The sequence below is a fragment of the Carettochelys insculpta genome, chromosome 30, assembly GCF_033958435.1.
Source record: "Carettochelys insculpta isolate YL-2023 chromosome 30, ASM3395843v1, whole genome shotgun sequence".
Classification (NCBI taxonomy): domain Eukaryota; kingdom Metazoa; phylum Chordata; order Testudines; family Carettochelyidae; genus Carettochelys; species Carettochelys insculpta.
In genome coordinates, this window is record NC_134166.1 from 7,389,101 (window position 1) to 7,405,301 (window position 16,201).

General features: G+C 40.1%; 1 protein-coding gene across 1 annotated transcript in view; it reads right to left on the minus strand.

The window, feature by feature from the left end:
• Positions 1-14,939, minus strand: part of HORMAD1 (HORMA domain containing 1) — a 29,986-nt gene extending 15,047 nt beyond the window's left edge. Inside the window, exons 1-8 of the mRNA XM_074980813.1 lie at positions 14,907-14,939; positions 13,570-13,714; positions 13,369-13,432; positions 11,424-11,460; positions 10,909-10,929; positions 10,778-10,804; positions 9,973-10,040; positions 1,580-1,731 (exon numbers count right to left, since the gene is read on the minus strand). Coding sequence (XP_074836914.1) covers positions 1,580-1,731; positions 9,973-10,040; positions 10,778-10,804; positions 10,909-10,929; positions 11,424-11,460; positions 13,369-13,432; positions 13,570-13,714; positions 14,907-14,939 — 547 coding nt within the window. The remainder of the gene's footprint in view (positions 1-1,579; positions 1,732-9,972; positions 10,041-10,777; positions 10,805-10,908; positions 10,930-11,423; positions 11,461-13,368; positions 13,433-13,569; positions 13,715-14,906) is intronic.
• Positions 14,940-16,201: the final 1,262 nt, after the last annotated feature.

Genomic DNA, 16,201 nt, shown 5'->3' on the forward strand with positions numbered 1-16,201 from the left:
ATATTTCATACACACAAAAAGATAAACTCAAAAACCAGTACTTTTATAAAGCTGTGATATACAGGTTGATCCTCTCTTGTCCGGCACCCTTGAGACATAACCAGTACTGAACAAGAGAATTTGCTGGACTACGGGAGGTCAATATGGTCCAGCAGCATAACCAACATTTCCACTGCTTAGTGGGCTCTGAGAAGACATTTAGGGGTAAATTAGAGCTAAATAACAGCACAGAACAGTGAGAGCCAGGACTGATGGCTGTAAACAAACTTTGTGGGACCATCAAAACAAGAAAGCAGTCCAGTAGCACTTTAAAGACTAACAAAATAATTTATTAGGTGATGAGCTTTCATGGGACAGACCCACTTCTTCAGATCATAGCCATACCAGAACAGACTCAATATTTAAGGCACAGGGAACCAAAAGTAGTAATCAAGGTTGACAAATCAGAAAAAAATTATCAAGGTGAGCAAATCAGAGAGTAGACGGGCGGGGCGGAGTCAAGAATTAGATTAAGCCAAGTATGCAAAAGAGCCCCTATAATGATTTTAGGTAATTTTAGGGGCTCTTTTGCATACTCGGCTTAATCTAATTCTTGACTCTGCCCCCACACTTCTGCCCCTCTACTCTCTGATTTGCTCACCTTCATAATGTTTTTCTGATTTGTCAACCTGGATTACTATTTTTGGTTCTCTGTGCCTTAAATATTGAGTCTGTTCTGGTATGGCTATGGTCTGAAGAAGTGCGCCTGTCCCATGAAAGCTCATCACCTAATAAATTACTTTGTTAGTCTTTAAAGTGCTACTGGACTGCTTTTTTGTTTTGATAGTATGTAGACTAGCACGGCTTTCTCTCTGTTACCATTCAACATTTATGGGATCATGGGAGGCTTGGCCACACCCACGATAGATGGTCATCTGGCTAACTAAAATCATGCCGGATTACAGCTTTTATTTCATTATTTTCTATCCCTCTGTTAAATTCTCTTTGTTTCAGTTATCAGTTATCATTCATTAGGATTTTCCAGATCTGAAGGCCTGTTCCACGAAAACTCATCACCGAATAAATTATATTGTTAGTCTTTAATGTGCTACAGGACTGGTTTTTTTTTTTTGGTTTTGTTTTGTGAAGATACAGACTAACCTGTCGAAAGACTAACAGCCATTTCAGTGGGATACAAAACTATGTCTAACTTTTACACACACAGTTTGGTCCTTGTTTACATTGAAATATACTTCTATGCTTTCCTTTACAGAGATATATCATGTTCAGAATGCTTCTGAAAATGTCATAAAGTCAAATGTCTTGGTTTTATTTTCCAGACTAACATACTGAGGTACAATTTTTACGTATTGAAGGTGAAATCTTGATTCTGCTGAATTCACTGGCATATCTCCAAAAGATTCCAACAGGCCCAGAATTTTACCCCAAGAACTTTGAAAAATTAGAACTCTTCAGATGTACATACATATGGGAAAGCCAATGTCCGCATAGCTTTAACATTCATAAAAAATTACATGAAACGCTGTTTCAGTATATTTATTTATACACTAAATAAATCAAAATAATTTGGAAAGAGTACCTTCATCATAATAAAAAAGCTTCATAGTCAAGCAGACATCATTAGGTAAAGGGCCCAAATTCTGCATCAGAACATAAATCTTCCGAATGAGGAGGATGCTTGCTTTCTTAGTGTCTGTACAGGTGATGTTGGAATCACTTCCTTTATTTTTACTAGGAATGAACGAAGTATTCAGATCTTTTATGGGAATGACATTGTTTCTAATGTTATAAATAAACAATTAATTGCTTACAATAAGTGACTATAAATATTTCAGGTTAGAAAACATCACACTACTAGCTATGTAAATCCTTGTAAAGTAAATAAGATGTGAATTTATAGAATCCTAGGGCTGGAAGGGACCTTAGGAGGTCATTTAGTCCAGCCCCCTGCCCAAAGCAGGATCAACCCTAACTAAATCATCCCAGCCAAGACTTTCTCAAGCTGGCACTTAAAAACATCTAGACATGGAGACTCCACCACTTCTATAGGTAAAGCATTCCAGTGCTTCACACCCTTCTGGTGAAATAGTTTTTCCTAATATCCAACCAAGACCTCCCCTACTGCAACTTCAGACCTTGCTCCTTGTTCTGCCATCTGTCATTACTGCCTTCAAGCTGGGCAGCTCTACTTCTGCAAAGACTGGGGAGAGGTGCCCAGTCAGGATACTCTGTGGAGAAATCCCCCCTACACTGCACACACTCGCATTTGCCTGGCTTTTCTCCCTCCGTATACTGGAGCTCTGAGCAACGATGCTGCTCTCTGACATACATCGCAACTCCTCTTCCTTATCTCCCCTGCCTGTCCTTCCTGAACAGTTTATACCCTTCTATGACAGTGCTCCAGCTATGCAAGTCATCCCACCAAGTCTCTGTTATTCCAATCACTTCATACTTCTTTGTCTGTGCTAGGGCCTATAATTCTTCCTGTTTGTTTCCCAGGCTTCTTGCACTTGTGTACAAATACCATAGATAGTTAGGTGATTGTCCTGCTTTCACTATTCGAACCAGGGGTCCTCCTTTGTTGTTCCTTGCCCCTTCCCCACTTACCTCAGTGTTTGTGTCACCATCCCCTGACGAACCTAGTTTAAAGCCCTCCTCACTAGGTTTGCAAGCCTGCCCGTGAAGATGCTCCTTTCTCTCTCCATTAGGTGGATCCTGTCTCTTCATAGCACATCTCATTCTCAGCACATCTTAGGATCAAATCCTAAATTAGGGGCTTTAGCTAGTTATGGACCCAATCTCTGTTCTTCATTAGAGAGAAAAGGTGGGTGAAAGAATATCTTTTATTGGACCAAATTCTGCTGCAGAAAAAAACGAGCTTTTGAGCCACACAGAGCTCTTCTCCAGGTCTGGAAAAGGTACTTTGGATCAGTGTTGCAGCAAAATGAACAGTGGAACAGACTGCTTAGCATGAGTAGTTAGGACTTATTCTAAGGGATGAAAATGGAGTGGCCTATTAACACCTTTACTGTCACAGGACAACAAAGGTGGTGTTAGTGGGTTACAGACTGTTGTAATCAAGCAATATATACACAGTGTCTTTCTTCAGTCCATGATTTTTAGCAAAGTTATAAATTTAAGCTTCCAGGCTCATCTTTTGAAAGAACTGTGCAGGTTTTCTTTGAGGATTATGACTGATAGAGTGATTGCTTTATGAGAACTGTTCACCACACACAAAAAGGAACACCCTTTATCATTTTCGCATGTGAGTTAATTCAAGAGTGATTATTTGGCTTCACACAAACAGTTGTTATTTGGGCGTTTAGTGAAAACTGTTTTGTGGTAGATGCGTAGGTGTATGTTGATCTTTCTTGCACTGGAGAGACATTTGCAGGATTTGCAGCTGTCCTTACAGGGCCTAGTGCCACTTGGAGTTAGTATGTACTGATCTTTGGGGAGTTTGCTTCTGATGAACTCGGAGAGGTTGTGGGGCCAGAAGTGGGGTTCAGGAAAGATTTCTCTCAGGATGGGGTCCCCACCGAGTATAGGTTGTAGATGATGATATCTCAGAAGGATTCCAGTTGGGAGGACAGGTGACAATTAGTGGTGTAAAGTGGAGGTTTTATTTCAGTATTGAAACTGGTTCTCTTGGGGTATTTAGATGGCCCATTCCCTATGCAATCTACTTCACTGCTGGAGTGTTCTTATTTGGTGAAGGTGTTTGTGTTTCTGTCTTTGGTGTCAGGTCATATGATTCTTTTTTCTAATGATTGTCAGTGGGGACTTGATAATTGTGAATGGTGTCACAATCATCATGAAAAAATTATTTGAGGAGATGGTGGAAGAATTCATCTAAACCTCCACATTAGTGTTGTATCGCATGCTGTGGTAAGATACAGTTTCAGTCCTTTGGGGAGCAGAGCTAATTCAACTCCAGCAAAGGGTGGTCTTGATAAATCTATTATGTTCAGGTGTTGTGTAGTGCTTAGGTTTCTTTGGCACTCTCCATGGCTCAAAAACATGCTTCCTTTATCAACATAAATTAGTCTAATAAAAATTAACCTAGAATTGACATGGCTACAATTACAGTGCATACCGTACTTTATATTAAACTACCAGATTTACCAGGTGTTGGGTGGGTCCATAAAACGTCACTCACCTCTGGTAACTGTTGTTCTTTGAGATGTGCTGTTCATGTCCATTCCACACTGGGTGTGCACAGCAGCCGGAAGATTCTTCCCCTTGGTGGTAGCTGTAGGGTCAGGCTGGATATGTCCCCTGGAGTGGTGTCTTCATGGCACCCAACATAGGGCCCTGCCAACACACTATCTCCCCACCCTCCATTCCTTCTTGCTGGCTACTCTGACAGAGAGGATGAGGGGAAGGATATTGGAATGGATATGAACAACACATCATGAAAAACAAAGAGTTACCAGAGGTGAGTTACCATTTTTTCTTCTTCAACTAATTGTTCACATGCATTCCACCTTGGTTGAATTCCAAGCTGACATTAGGAGGTAGGGTTGGAGTTATGAACTGAATCACAGGGCTGGAAGGGACCTCAGGAGGTCATCTAGTCCAGCCCCCTGCTTCAAGAAGGATCAACCCCCACTAAGTCATCCCAGCCAGAACCTTATCCAGCTGGGACTTAAAAACCTCAAGGGACAGAGAAACCACCACCTCTCTAGGCAACGCATTCCAATGCTTCATCACCCTTCTGGTGAAGTAGTTTTTCCTAATATCTAACCTACACCTTTCCCTCTTCAACTTCAAACCATTACTCCTTGTTCTGCCACCCGACACCACTGAAAACAGTTTCTCACCCTCCTTTTTAGAGCTCCCCTTCAGGAAGTTGAAGGCTGCTATTAAAATCACCTCTAAGTCTTCTCTTCTGTAAACTAACCAAGCCCAAATCCCTCAGCCTATCCTCATAGATCTCGTGCTCCAGAGCCTTAATCACTTTTGTTGCCCTTCGCTGAACCTGCTCCAGCAAATCGACATCCTTTTTATACTGTGGGGCCCCAACAAAAGGCCTCATCATCTATCATATGGCAAGTGACTGCATACTGTGCTGCAAAAGCATGAATAGATGACCAGGTCACAGCTCTACGTATTTTAGGTACTGGGTACATGAACCAGAAAAGCCATAGAAGAGGCTTGCACTCTGGTGGAGAGTGACTTATTAGGTGATGAGCCCCCCTGCCAAGCTGTAGCAAGGTGAGATTCTCTGAGAGTGGACTGGCTGAACTTTCTTCCTGCCAGCAATGGTAACAAACAATCAAGATTTCCTAAAAGGTGTAGTTCTATATATAGTAGAGCCTCAATTTACATGAGGGTTCGGTTCCCATGTTCCCTTGCATTATTTTGAATTTCATGTAGGTTGGGCGGAGGGGGTGGCTTTTTCCCTGGTGGAACACATGTTCTGCAGCCGGGGAAGCAGCAGGAGCACCTGGAGCTCCTTTTGAAAGGTAAGTCTTGCGGTTGGGGGGAGCAGGTGGGGAGGGTTAAACCTGTCGATTTGCTGGGGCCATGGGAAGGGGACACGGGGTTAAGCCTGGGGTGGGTTAGAGCGGTGGGGGTGGAGTTGAGCAGGAGCCTCATGCAGGAGAGGGGCAGCTGAACTGGGGCACGGGTGGGGTTGAGCTAGAGCCACACGCGGGGTGGTGAGCCAGCCTGTGGAGGGTTTGAACCAGGACTAACGGGGACTGAACTGGAGCCACACACGGGAGGGGTTTGAACCGGGGTGGAGGGGGAGTGAACTGGAATCGTGCATGAGGGGTGGTGAGCCAGAGCTAGAGCTGAGCATGGGGGTGGAGGGTCAGACAGAGCGGGGCTGGGGAGGGAGGGGTTGAACCGGGGCTGTGCGGGGTCAGGGGCATTGAGCCAGGGCTAGAGGGAGCAGCATTTTGAGTTGCACTTAACTTGTGTTAATGTGAATTGAGTGCAACTTGAAATTGTGCATTTTGAGGGTTTACTGTATTTGTAAAATGTCAAGGCTAAACAATCATCTGGGGAGTGTAGGGTCTGTTTCCTAGCATTAGAGTGCAGCTTATGGTAAAAGACTGGTAGAGATATGTTCTGGTTGATGTGGAAAGAGGAGACAACCTTCAGCAGGAGTATCAGAAGTTCCAGCTAACCTTCACTGGCAGCAAGAAGGAACTGGGGGCGGGGCAGAGAATCAGCAGGCCCTGTATTGGGTGCCATGAAGATGCCACTCCAGGGGGTGTCGAGGCTGATCCTATGGCTACCTGCTAGAGGAAAATATTTCTGGGTATTATGCATGCACATGCATGGGCATCTAATATGGAATGCACCTGAACAATCACTTAACAAAGAATTCAGGAATTCCATTTTGTTTCTTCATTCCTATAAACTCTAATCATTCACTATATTTTAACAAGAAAGGACTATAGTCAATTTGCAACAGAGAGGTAGCCATGTTAGTCTGTACTTCAACAAAACAAAGCAGCAGACATGTAGCACTTTAAAGACTAACAAAATGATTTATTCGGTGATGAGCTTTCACGGGACAGACCCACTTCTTCAGATCAATTTCATTTCCAATACAGACTGACATTTATAAGTACAGAGGAGCAAAAAGAAAAAAAAATGCCATAAAAACTGACAAATCAAATAGGATAGAGGGAAGGGTGTGAGAGGTGGGGGGGATGTTAATTGTCCTGTCTGAGATAATTACGAGCATCAAAGGGAGGGAAGCAGTCCTTGTAATGCATGAGGTAGTTGATATCTTTGTTCTTAGCACATGTTAATGTGTCAAATTTGAATACCCTAACTCAGAAATCTCTCGCTCTAATCTGTTGTTTGAAGCTGGTCTTCTGTGTGAGACAATACAGCATCATCATCTGCGAACAGCACGTCTCTGATGAGGACTTCTCGCACCTTAGACTTAGCTTTCAGCCGTGCAAGGTTAAACAGTTTCCCATCAGATCTTGTGTGCAGCAACATGCCCTCTGTTGAAGATCCAAAGGCATGCTTCAGGAGGAGTGCGAAGAAGATCCCAAACAATGTCGGAGCAAGCACGCATCCTTGTTTGACACCGCTCCTGATTCTGAAAGCATCCAATAATGCGCCGTCATATTGGATGGTTCCTCTCATGTTTTCGTGGAACGACTAGATCATCTTCAGTAACCGTGGAGGTTCTCCAAAAGCGTGCAAGGACTTTGGGCTTACTATAGGAGGATCGGAAAAGCAGCCACAACTCTGTCCAGACTCAGCAAGAGAGTGTGGAATAACAACAAGCTGTACACTCGCACCAAAATGCAAGTCTACAGAGCCTGCATCCTCAGCACCCTCCTTTATGGCAGCGAGACTTGGACCCTGTACGCCTGCCAGGAAAAGAGGCTGAACGTCTTCCACTTGCGCTGCCTCAGGTGCATCCTTGGAATATCATGGAAGGACAGAGTGACCAACACTGCCATCCTCGAGCAAGCTGGAATCCCAACCATGCACACCCTCCTCAGGTAGCGTCGACTCCGCTGGCTTGGCCACGTCCACAGGATGAACAATGGAAGGATTCCAAAAGACATCCTGTATGGTGAGCTAGCCTCTGGCAAAAGACCTCCCGGACGCCCCCAGTTGCGTTACAAAGATGTCTGCAAGAGAGACCTCAGAGAGGTAGACGTCAAGCTGGACAACCGGGAAGATCTAGCAGACGACCGCAGCAGATGGAGGCAGGGGTTACACAAGGGCCTTCAAAAGGGCGAGTTGAAGATCAGACAGCTAGCAGAGGAGAAGCGAGCGCACAGAAAGCACAATAAGGACTTGCCAGACACCCACTACATCTGCAAGATATGCCGCAAGGACTGTCACTCTCGTGTGGGTCTTTATAGTCACAATAGACACTGTAAATGAAGTCCTCAATTGAAACTTTAAAGGGTGCGATCCATAGTCTATGCAGACTGAAGGATGCCTACTAATCTGTTGTTAAATTCTCTCTTAACTAACATGGTTAAGTCCAACCTCCTAACCCGAGAAAGATTCTCACCAGCAATCGCAGGCTACACTACAGTAATACTAATTCTGGAACTTTTCCTTGCAACAAGCCCTGCTGCCAACTTTGTCCACATATTTATTCTGGGGATACCATCACTGGACCTAACCATGTTAGTTACAAGATCAAACGCACATTCTCGTGCACTTCCAGCAACATTATGTACGCTATTATGTGCCAACAATGCCCTGACACTATGTATATTGGTATGTATGTATAAGGACTTGCCAGACACCCACTACATCTGCAAGAGATGCAGCAAGGACTGTCACTCTCGTGTGGGTTTTTATAGTCACAATAGACGCTGTAAATGAAGTCCTCAATTGAAACTTTAAAGGGCGCGATCCATAGTCTATGCAGACTGAAGGATGCCTACTACTATGTATATTGGACAAAATGGGCAAAACCTTCACCAAAGAATAAATGGACACAGAGCAGACATCATGAAACTCAATACACATAAGCTGGTCAGTGAACACTCCAATAGAGTGGGCCATTCTGTTAAAGATCTGAGAATGTGTGTCCTGCAACACTGAGAATTAACAACAGATTAGAGCAAGAGATTTCTGAGTTAGAGTACCTATTCAAATTCGACACATTAACACATGGTATGAACAGAAACATCAACTACCTCATGCATTACAAGGACTGCTTCTCTTCCTTTGATGCTCCTAATTATCTCAGATAGGACAATTAACATTCCCCCACCTCTCACACCCTTCCTTCTATCCTATTTGATTTGTCAGTATTTATGGCATTTTTTTTCTTTTTGCTCCTCTGTACTTATAAATGTCAGTTTGTATTGGAAATGAAATTGATCTGACGAAGTGGGTCTGTCCCACAAAAGCTCATCACCAAATATATACTTTTGTTAGTCTTTAAAGTACTACATTTCTGCTGCTTTGTTTTGCTATTGTCAATTTGGTTTCCAAGACCACTGCCATCTTGTTTCCAAACCTTAAGCATTGATTTAGCTGTGCCAAAACAGAGCACTACTCCAAATTTCTCCATTTTTATCTCCTTCCTGTAAGGTTTATTAAGAAGCAATCCAAATTCAGGTTCATCCTAACTTTCCTGGCTCATCTTGTTTCTGTCTTTCTCAATGTTCACTGAGTTATGTCAGTTTTGAGGACTGTACTTGTTTTGATGATTCTGTCTTTTTTCTGTTTGGCTTAATTACAAGCAATCCCATTCCACACACATCCTGTTCTCCTGGCAAAACGGAACCTTTATGTTGCTTTAATTTGAGATAAGACAAACCTATATACCAAATTTGGTGGTCCTTGCTCTTACCAGTTAGAAGGCATTCTTGATCAGACAAACTGTCTAAAATATATACTAGATTGTGTTTGAAAAACTTTTATCCTCCAATATACAAGAGAAGGAAAATGGTACACTTCCAGACTCCAATCCTGTTGAGATGTACAAACGTACTTAACCTTATGTGTTGGAGGTAGTTCTATTGACTCCAATGAGACTACTCACAGATCATAAAGTTGAGCATACATGTAAATCTTTTGAGGACCAGGGATCAAGTATGTTAAATGAATGAGCAATTTGTGTCCGGAGAGAACTAGGGGATTTGTGTTAAATAAGCGCTTCCTACATTTTTAATTTTTTGTATTGATACATGCAAATTCCTAAATCTAGATAGCACTTTTAAAAAGTACTAATCCCAAACTATTTATGTGTTTGCACACTTGTGTAGTGGTAATCAAAAGAGTAAACAGAGAGCACTGTGAAATCTGTATATCAACTAGCATACTAAGTAAAATATCCAGCTAATATGATACTGTACCTTCAAGATAGCTACAACTAGAAAGTATGTTTCCTTACTGAACTTAATCATAAAATTCATCTTCCAAAAATTAAAGTTAAGAAATTACAGCAGTATGTTGGCTCAACCTATTATTGAAAGATATTGTTCATTTCTCTCTGCTATGCAGTTAAGAGGACAATACCTGGTGAAATCCATTACCGGCCCATTGCTGGTGTACTTGAATTTGAACTGATAACATTCTGTAATTGTCTAAATACAAAACACAGTAATTATGGGTCTAATACATACAGTAACAATTGTTAAGAAGTGAAATACAATATTGCTTCCTGTTTCTGGAAATATTCTACCCTTGCATTCTGATTTCCACATGTCAGGCAAAAGTTATAATCCATCATTACACTGACATTTCCATGGATTACAGCAGTCTAATGTCATAAAGATTCATTTTGACTTTTTAATGCATGGATTATTTATACAATTACTGTTGCCATAAAATAAAATCAGTGTCACTAGTCTCCTACAGCAGCCATATATCATAAGAAAAAACACCAGTGTGAACTGAAATTTTTAAAAGAAATATTTCAATTTCAATTCAAATATATTAGTAGTCGCCATTATTCGACAAATTTCATATATATCATACAGTGCAAGAGTGACACCCAGTGGCTAGTTAGTGTCTTGCTTGACATAATGGTATTTGCTGTATAGATTTACAAAGAAACTCCCCTTGTGGACATTCAATTTCATAATTGTTCACGAAGGGATTTTTGGACTTACCTCTGAAGTGTCTGGTGCTGGTTACGTCAGAGACAAGATAATTGGACTAGATATCAAGTATGGAAATGCTTACGTTAGGATATATCTTCTTTAGATAAATAATAGCGTGAATTTGGACCACATGGGAAATATTCTATATACCAGTACAAGCAAATTTTAATGTGAATGTTACTATCATCAGTCAACCTTAAATATTGTATTAGGCTTACGTGAGGATCTTCTGCATGGGTGTACACCTATATTTTAAAAATAAATATGTAAATATGAGAATAAATAAAATAAATATAGCATGTATAAATATATGTTTTGAGAGGTTTGTAAATATTTTAAAGACACTTACCGCAAGGACAACCATTCTTAGCTATTTAAAACAGAATTAATGAAAGAAAAGCAATAAATTAAACGTATCTTATAAAATAATCCTACTCATCTACTCTAGGGCAAACTAAAAAAAAGTGGAAATTAGGGCCCTGGTTTACAAAAGCCATACAAATCTATATTACAAAAGATATATGCATGTGCTTAACTTTAAGCAGATACTTAAGTACCAATGACTTCAGTCTTTGCTGAATATGAAAGCTTTCCTGAATCAGCAACATTTTTCCAAAGTCATATTTCAGGCATCAGAGCCAGCACCTCAGATGATATAAACTGCACAGAAGTCTTTACTATGAAGATTTATGGGCCACACCCTGTCAGACGCTGAGCACCTGGAACTGCCACTAATTGTCACATCTAAGTAAAATGCAGTTATTTTGTAAATAGTAGGCCAAAAACCACAAGAGACAGCTATTACAAGTATACAAATGCATGTTATAGTACAGTATATTATAACAATGATACTGGAAGACTTACGTATTTTTTCTGTAAAGCATCATAACATCCTAACATCCTGCAAAAAACAAATAATACTGTCTGTTTACTACTAATTACCATTTTGATCTGCTGATTACATAAAAAAAACCTACAAAATTAATTTCTTGGATTTATATTCTTAAATTTAAAATACAGTGGTAACAAACTCTATTATTTTTGTCATTTTATTTGTATTTATAGACACAACTAACTATAATGTTTACAATACCCAAAAATATACCAGGCTCTTGAAAGAAAAAGTACAAATTTAAATTAAATTGTATGCCTGTCATTTTCAAAGACTTTGAAACGTGTGTTCATAAATCAGTGGATACGTTTAACTATTTCACTTACATCTATGCATCTTTTAAGCACAAAACCAAAACAATTTTTAGTCTTGGTGCAGTTTATTTAAAAGTTTTAGCTATATTTTATGCAAAATATACAAAAACAGATACCAAAATATATAAGTAACCAAGAACTCATCAATAATTTACCACTATCTAATGGAACTTTAGAAAAAAGAGTAAGAATCAGTCTTACACAGTACAGCAAACTCTTTCATATCTGGCCTTCTATTATCCAGAACCATCAAATAACCGACATTTTAACCATAAGTAAATTTTAGTTACATTTTCCGTAAGTACATAATAGTGAAAGTAAATACAAATAAATACAGGAGATACAGTATAAGTTTACAGTGTACAGTACTACTGTTGTTGGTAAATAAAATACTCTGCATACATTTTTGATTGTTTCTTAATATCTAATCTTGTTTTTCTTTAGTGTTATGTAATGCTAGGTATACATCTCTATTATCCAGAATATTTGAATATCCAGCAACCTCCCAGTCCCATGGAGTTTACTGTATATACAAAAAACTTACACCAGGAGGAACTCTCTAGTTCAGCAACATCTGTAATCCAGCCTGATTCTAGTTACCTGGACGACCACGTATCATGGGTGTGATCAAGTTTCCCGCAGTCCTGCAAAGTTTGTTCACAACCAATAGTCCTGGCTCTCAGTGTTCTGTGCTGTTATTTAGCTGTAATTTATCCATAAATGTTTTCTACAAGCACAGTAAGCAGTGGAAGTGTTGGTAAATCTGGGCTAGACAATGTTGATCTCCCATGATCTGTAAATTTCCCTCATTCGGCAGTGGTCAGGTACTGAGGGTGCCAGACTAGAGAGGTTTAACCTGTAGACCTATCCAGTTACAGAATTTTAAAAGTGAAATTCTCCTCTTTTGTAATGCTTAAGATATTAATCCTCAAAATTTTAAGTTATAAAAATATAGTAGATTCAAAGTTAATGAAAATATTGTATCCGAGCCTCAAACAGTAAAGAATGGGGGCTGAATTCTCCACTCCCTATCACTTTAGGCAGTCATTTATACAAGTGAAAAGTTAAAATTTAAAGCATTACGATTCTCATTTGTTAGCATTTTACATCCACTTTGTGTGGTAGGAGTGACTAAAACACAACAAGAAATTGGGTTCTGAGAAAACTGTGAAGAGGCATATTCTTGGCGTGAAATAATTTTTGCATTAACTTGTTTTCGGTTTTGTTTTTTGGTTTTGTTTTTTGCATTTTTTTTTTCATTAACCCCTGTTCTGCAGGTTGCTTCTGGATGTGCCTAAATTAAACTGTTAGTCATCCCATTGGTTTCAAGAAGAATGCTCACATTTCAAGTCTTAAATATGCTTAAGCACCATCCTACTGAGTCCCAAAACTGTACATCTTTCCATAAAATCAAATATGCACATCATATATTACTGAAATGCATACATTCAGATTTTCCAATGCAAAAAATTTGTATACCAAAACAATAAATACTGAACATTAAATATACCTCATGCTCATTACTCACCAACAGTGAGTGAACATTTTAATTTTCAGACTTGATGTGTTATATATTGTTATGTATGCTCTAGAACTGACATACCATTTCACCAACTGAGTGGACCCAGGACAGTTTTTGTCTTCCCTCAAAATTTTGACGCAGAGGTCTAAAACAAATAAACAAAACTTAGATAAATATATAGTTACAATACTAAAAAAAAGTTAGCTCAGATAAGCACTGTAAAATTCTTTGCTACAAAAACAAATATATTATATCAAAGGAATCTGAGAAACAGCATATTACCATCTAGATATCTTGTTCCATAGGCACATTCTGGAAAAATTCCTCTTAAATAAGTAATACAAGATACTGATACTGCTAGGAGTCTCTTCACCAATACCAAAGACTGCTGTTCAGTACATATTTTATTAGGAAATATTACTGCACTCTAAAATTTAAAGAAAGACAAAAAGAGGAATTAATCTCCAGGATACAGGTTATTTATTTACATCCAGTTGCTTTTCATATATTGAAAACAAAACCTCTTACCTGATTAGCCAAATATAACACTTATTTTATTGATAAAAGAACTACCATATCCAGCCTTTTCTTGTTCATCTCCCCTATTGAACAGTTACACAGTGTGTATTTAACTTTTTGCACTGTAAATTGTTTTACTGACTTGAAAGTACATGCTTAACTCTTTGCAGTGTCAGGACCTCTGTGTTTAACTGAACCCTGTGAACTTTCACTACTGTGCATAGTTCAATAAAAGTAGTTACAGCAATAAAACTTACATCTGAATAACACTGTGGCTGCATCTACACTAGCAAGTTATTTCAAACGATTTTTCGAAAGGCAGCTCTTTTGAACGATCCCAGTGTCTACACAAAAAAAGTGTTCTTTAGAAAGTAAATCGAAAGAACATGGCACTCCTTTCTAAATCACTCTTTCCCTTTTCAAGAAGAACACCTTCATTCGAAAGCTTTGTTTGAAAGCTTGGTTATAAAATAAAACTGGTTTTGAAAGCTTCTTTCGAAAGAAATGTGTGTGGTTAACTGTCCCCTGTGGTGGTACCTAGACTACTTTACAGAGAAATAGTAAGTGCTCTCTACAGCCTAAGCAGAAAGCCAGCTGGCCTTTAGCTCAGGCTGTAGAGTTGCCTGTGTAATTGCCCAAAGAAGACTCAAATCTGGAACCTCTGGAGCTAAAGGCCAGCTCTCAGCTTAGGCTGAGAGGACACATTCTTTCTCTGTCTAGGTACCACTTATGGGACAGTGAACCACACCTAGGTGTGTGGGTTACACCTGCATTAAACTGAAGAGGTTCCAGTCTTGAGTCTGCCTGAAGACAGTTACAGAGGTATCTACAGGGCCCGTTTCTTCGATCCCTGGCCCATTCTTTCAAAAGAGCAGGGGCTGTGTGGACGCTCTCTTTCGAAAGAAGATCTTTTGGAAGAGATCTTCTGGAAGGACTTATTTCGAAAGATCTCTGTAATGTAGACATGCCCCTTCTGTTTATACAAATTATATGACTGAACATTTCAAGCATAATCACTAAAACAGTCCTAACAATAACTACATGGTATTTCTGACAGCTCAAATCAGTTGTGAAATGTATAAAAATGAACAGAGCCATACCATAGAATTTCTCTGCATCTGGGCAGTTGCCATACTGTCACTCTTTTCCTATCTGTTAATAACAATGAGATGTTAATAAAGTTAATTTGCACGTTAATTACACATACATATGTAGATCCTACTCTGTTTTCAGAACACAAGCCTGGATACATACAGATATTTATGCTCCTATCTTCCAATGAAATCAATCCAGGTTAGGAGTCTGAATGAAAAACTTTACTCAATGGTCAGTAATGACCCATTTTTATCCCACTGATTTCAACCTGTGTGAATGAGAATCACTCATGGGAGTAAAGAGCTAGTTTTTGCTCTGGTTTACACTACAGACATCTTTGACATAGCTACGTCACTCAGGGGTGTAAAGAATGCAGACAGAATTCCCCATCACAAATTAAAAAAAAACATTTACCAATATAGTTTGTTTTGTCCATGGGAGATGATGTTAGTAAAGGTGAAAAATACAACTGTGCAGGTGTAGATGCAGCCACACTAGGGGCTGTCTGCACTAGAAAATTGGATCGACTCAACTTCAGTGCTTTTTTTTTGTGATGGTACATACTGGTATGGTGTACGGGGGGGCCAGGAGCTGGAGCCCCCCACCAGCCTACCAAAGCGCAGGGTAGGAGTCGGAGCTCCCGCTTGCACTGCAGCAGCACAGGGCCAGAGGAGCCCTATGGCAAAGCAGGCTGGGAGCCAGAGTCCCTGAGCCCAAAGGAGAGCAGGCTAGAAGCTGGAGCCCCCCTGGCCGTGCAGCAGTGCCACGGTGGGATGCTGCCATGGGGCTGGGAGGCAGAGCCTCTGTGACCCACAGCAGATTGGGGCTGGGACATCTCCTCTCCATCAGCCCCAGTTAATGGGAGCAGGCACAGGAGGATGGGGAGGACCAAAGGGGAGACAAGGAGCTATACTGGCTGTTTGTTTTTTTTCAAATACAAAAAAGAACACTATTTAACTGTATCCACTTTGGAGTCTGAAAAATCCATACCTGCACCACATATGCCATATCTACACTACCACTTTACTGCACTGCAACTTTTTCACTCAGCTATGTGAAAAAATAACCACTGAGTGCAGCAAGAACAGCACCAGTGTAAACAGGCTCTCTATTACCTACACCTGTTGTTCAGGTGGTTTACAGAGAGTACTGAGAGAACTCCCGTCTAATGCCAATGCAATGGCCATACTTTCACTTTAAAGTGCTGCCATCGCAGTGCTTTAACGTTCTGTGTAGATTTAAAGATAATTAAGCCAATATGTTCCTATGTAGACAGTGCTAGGTTGATGAAAGGATTCTT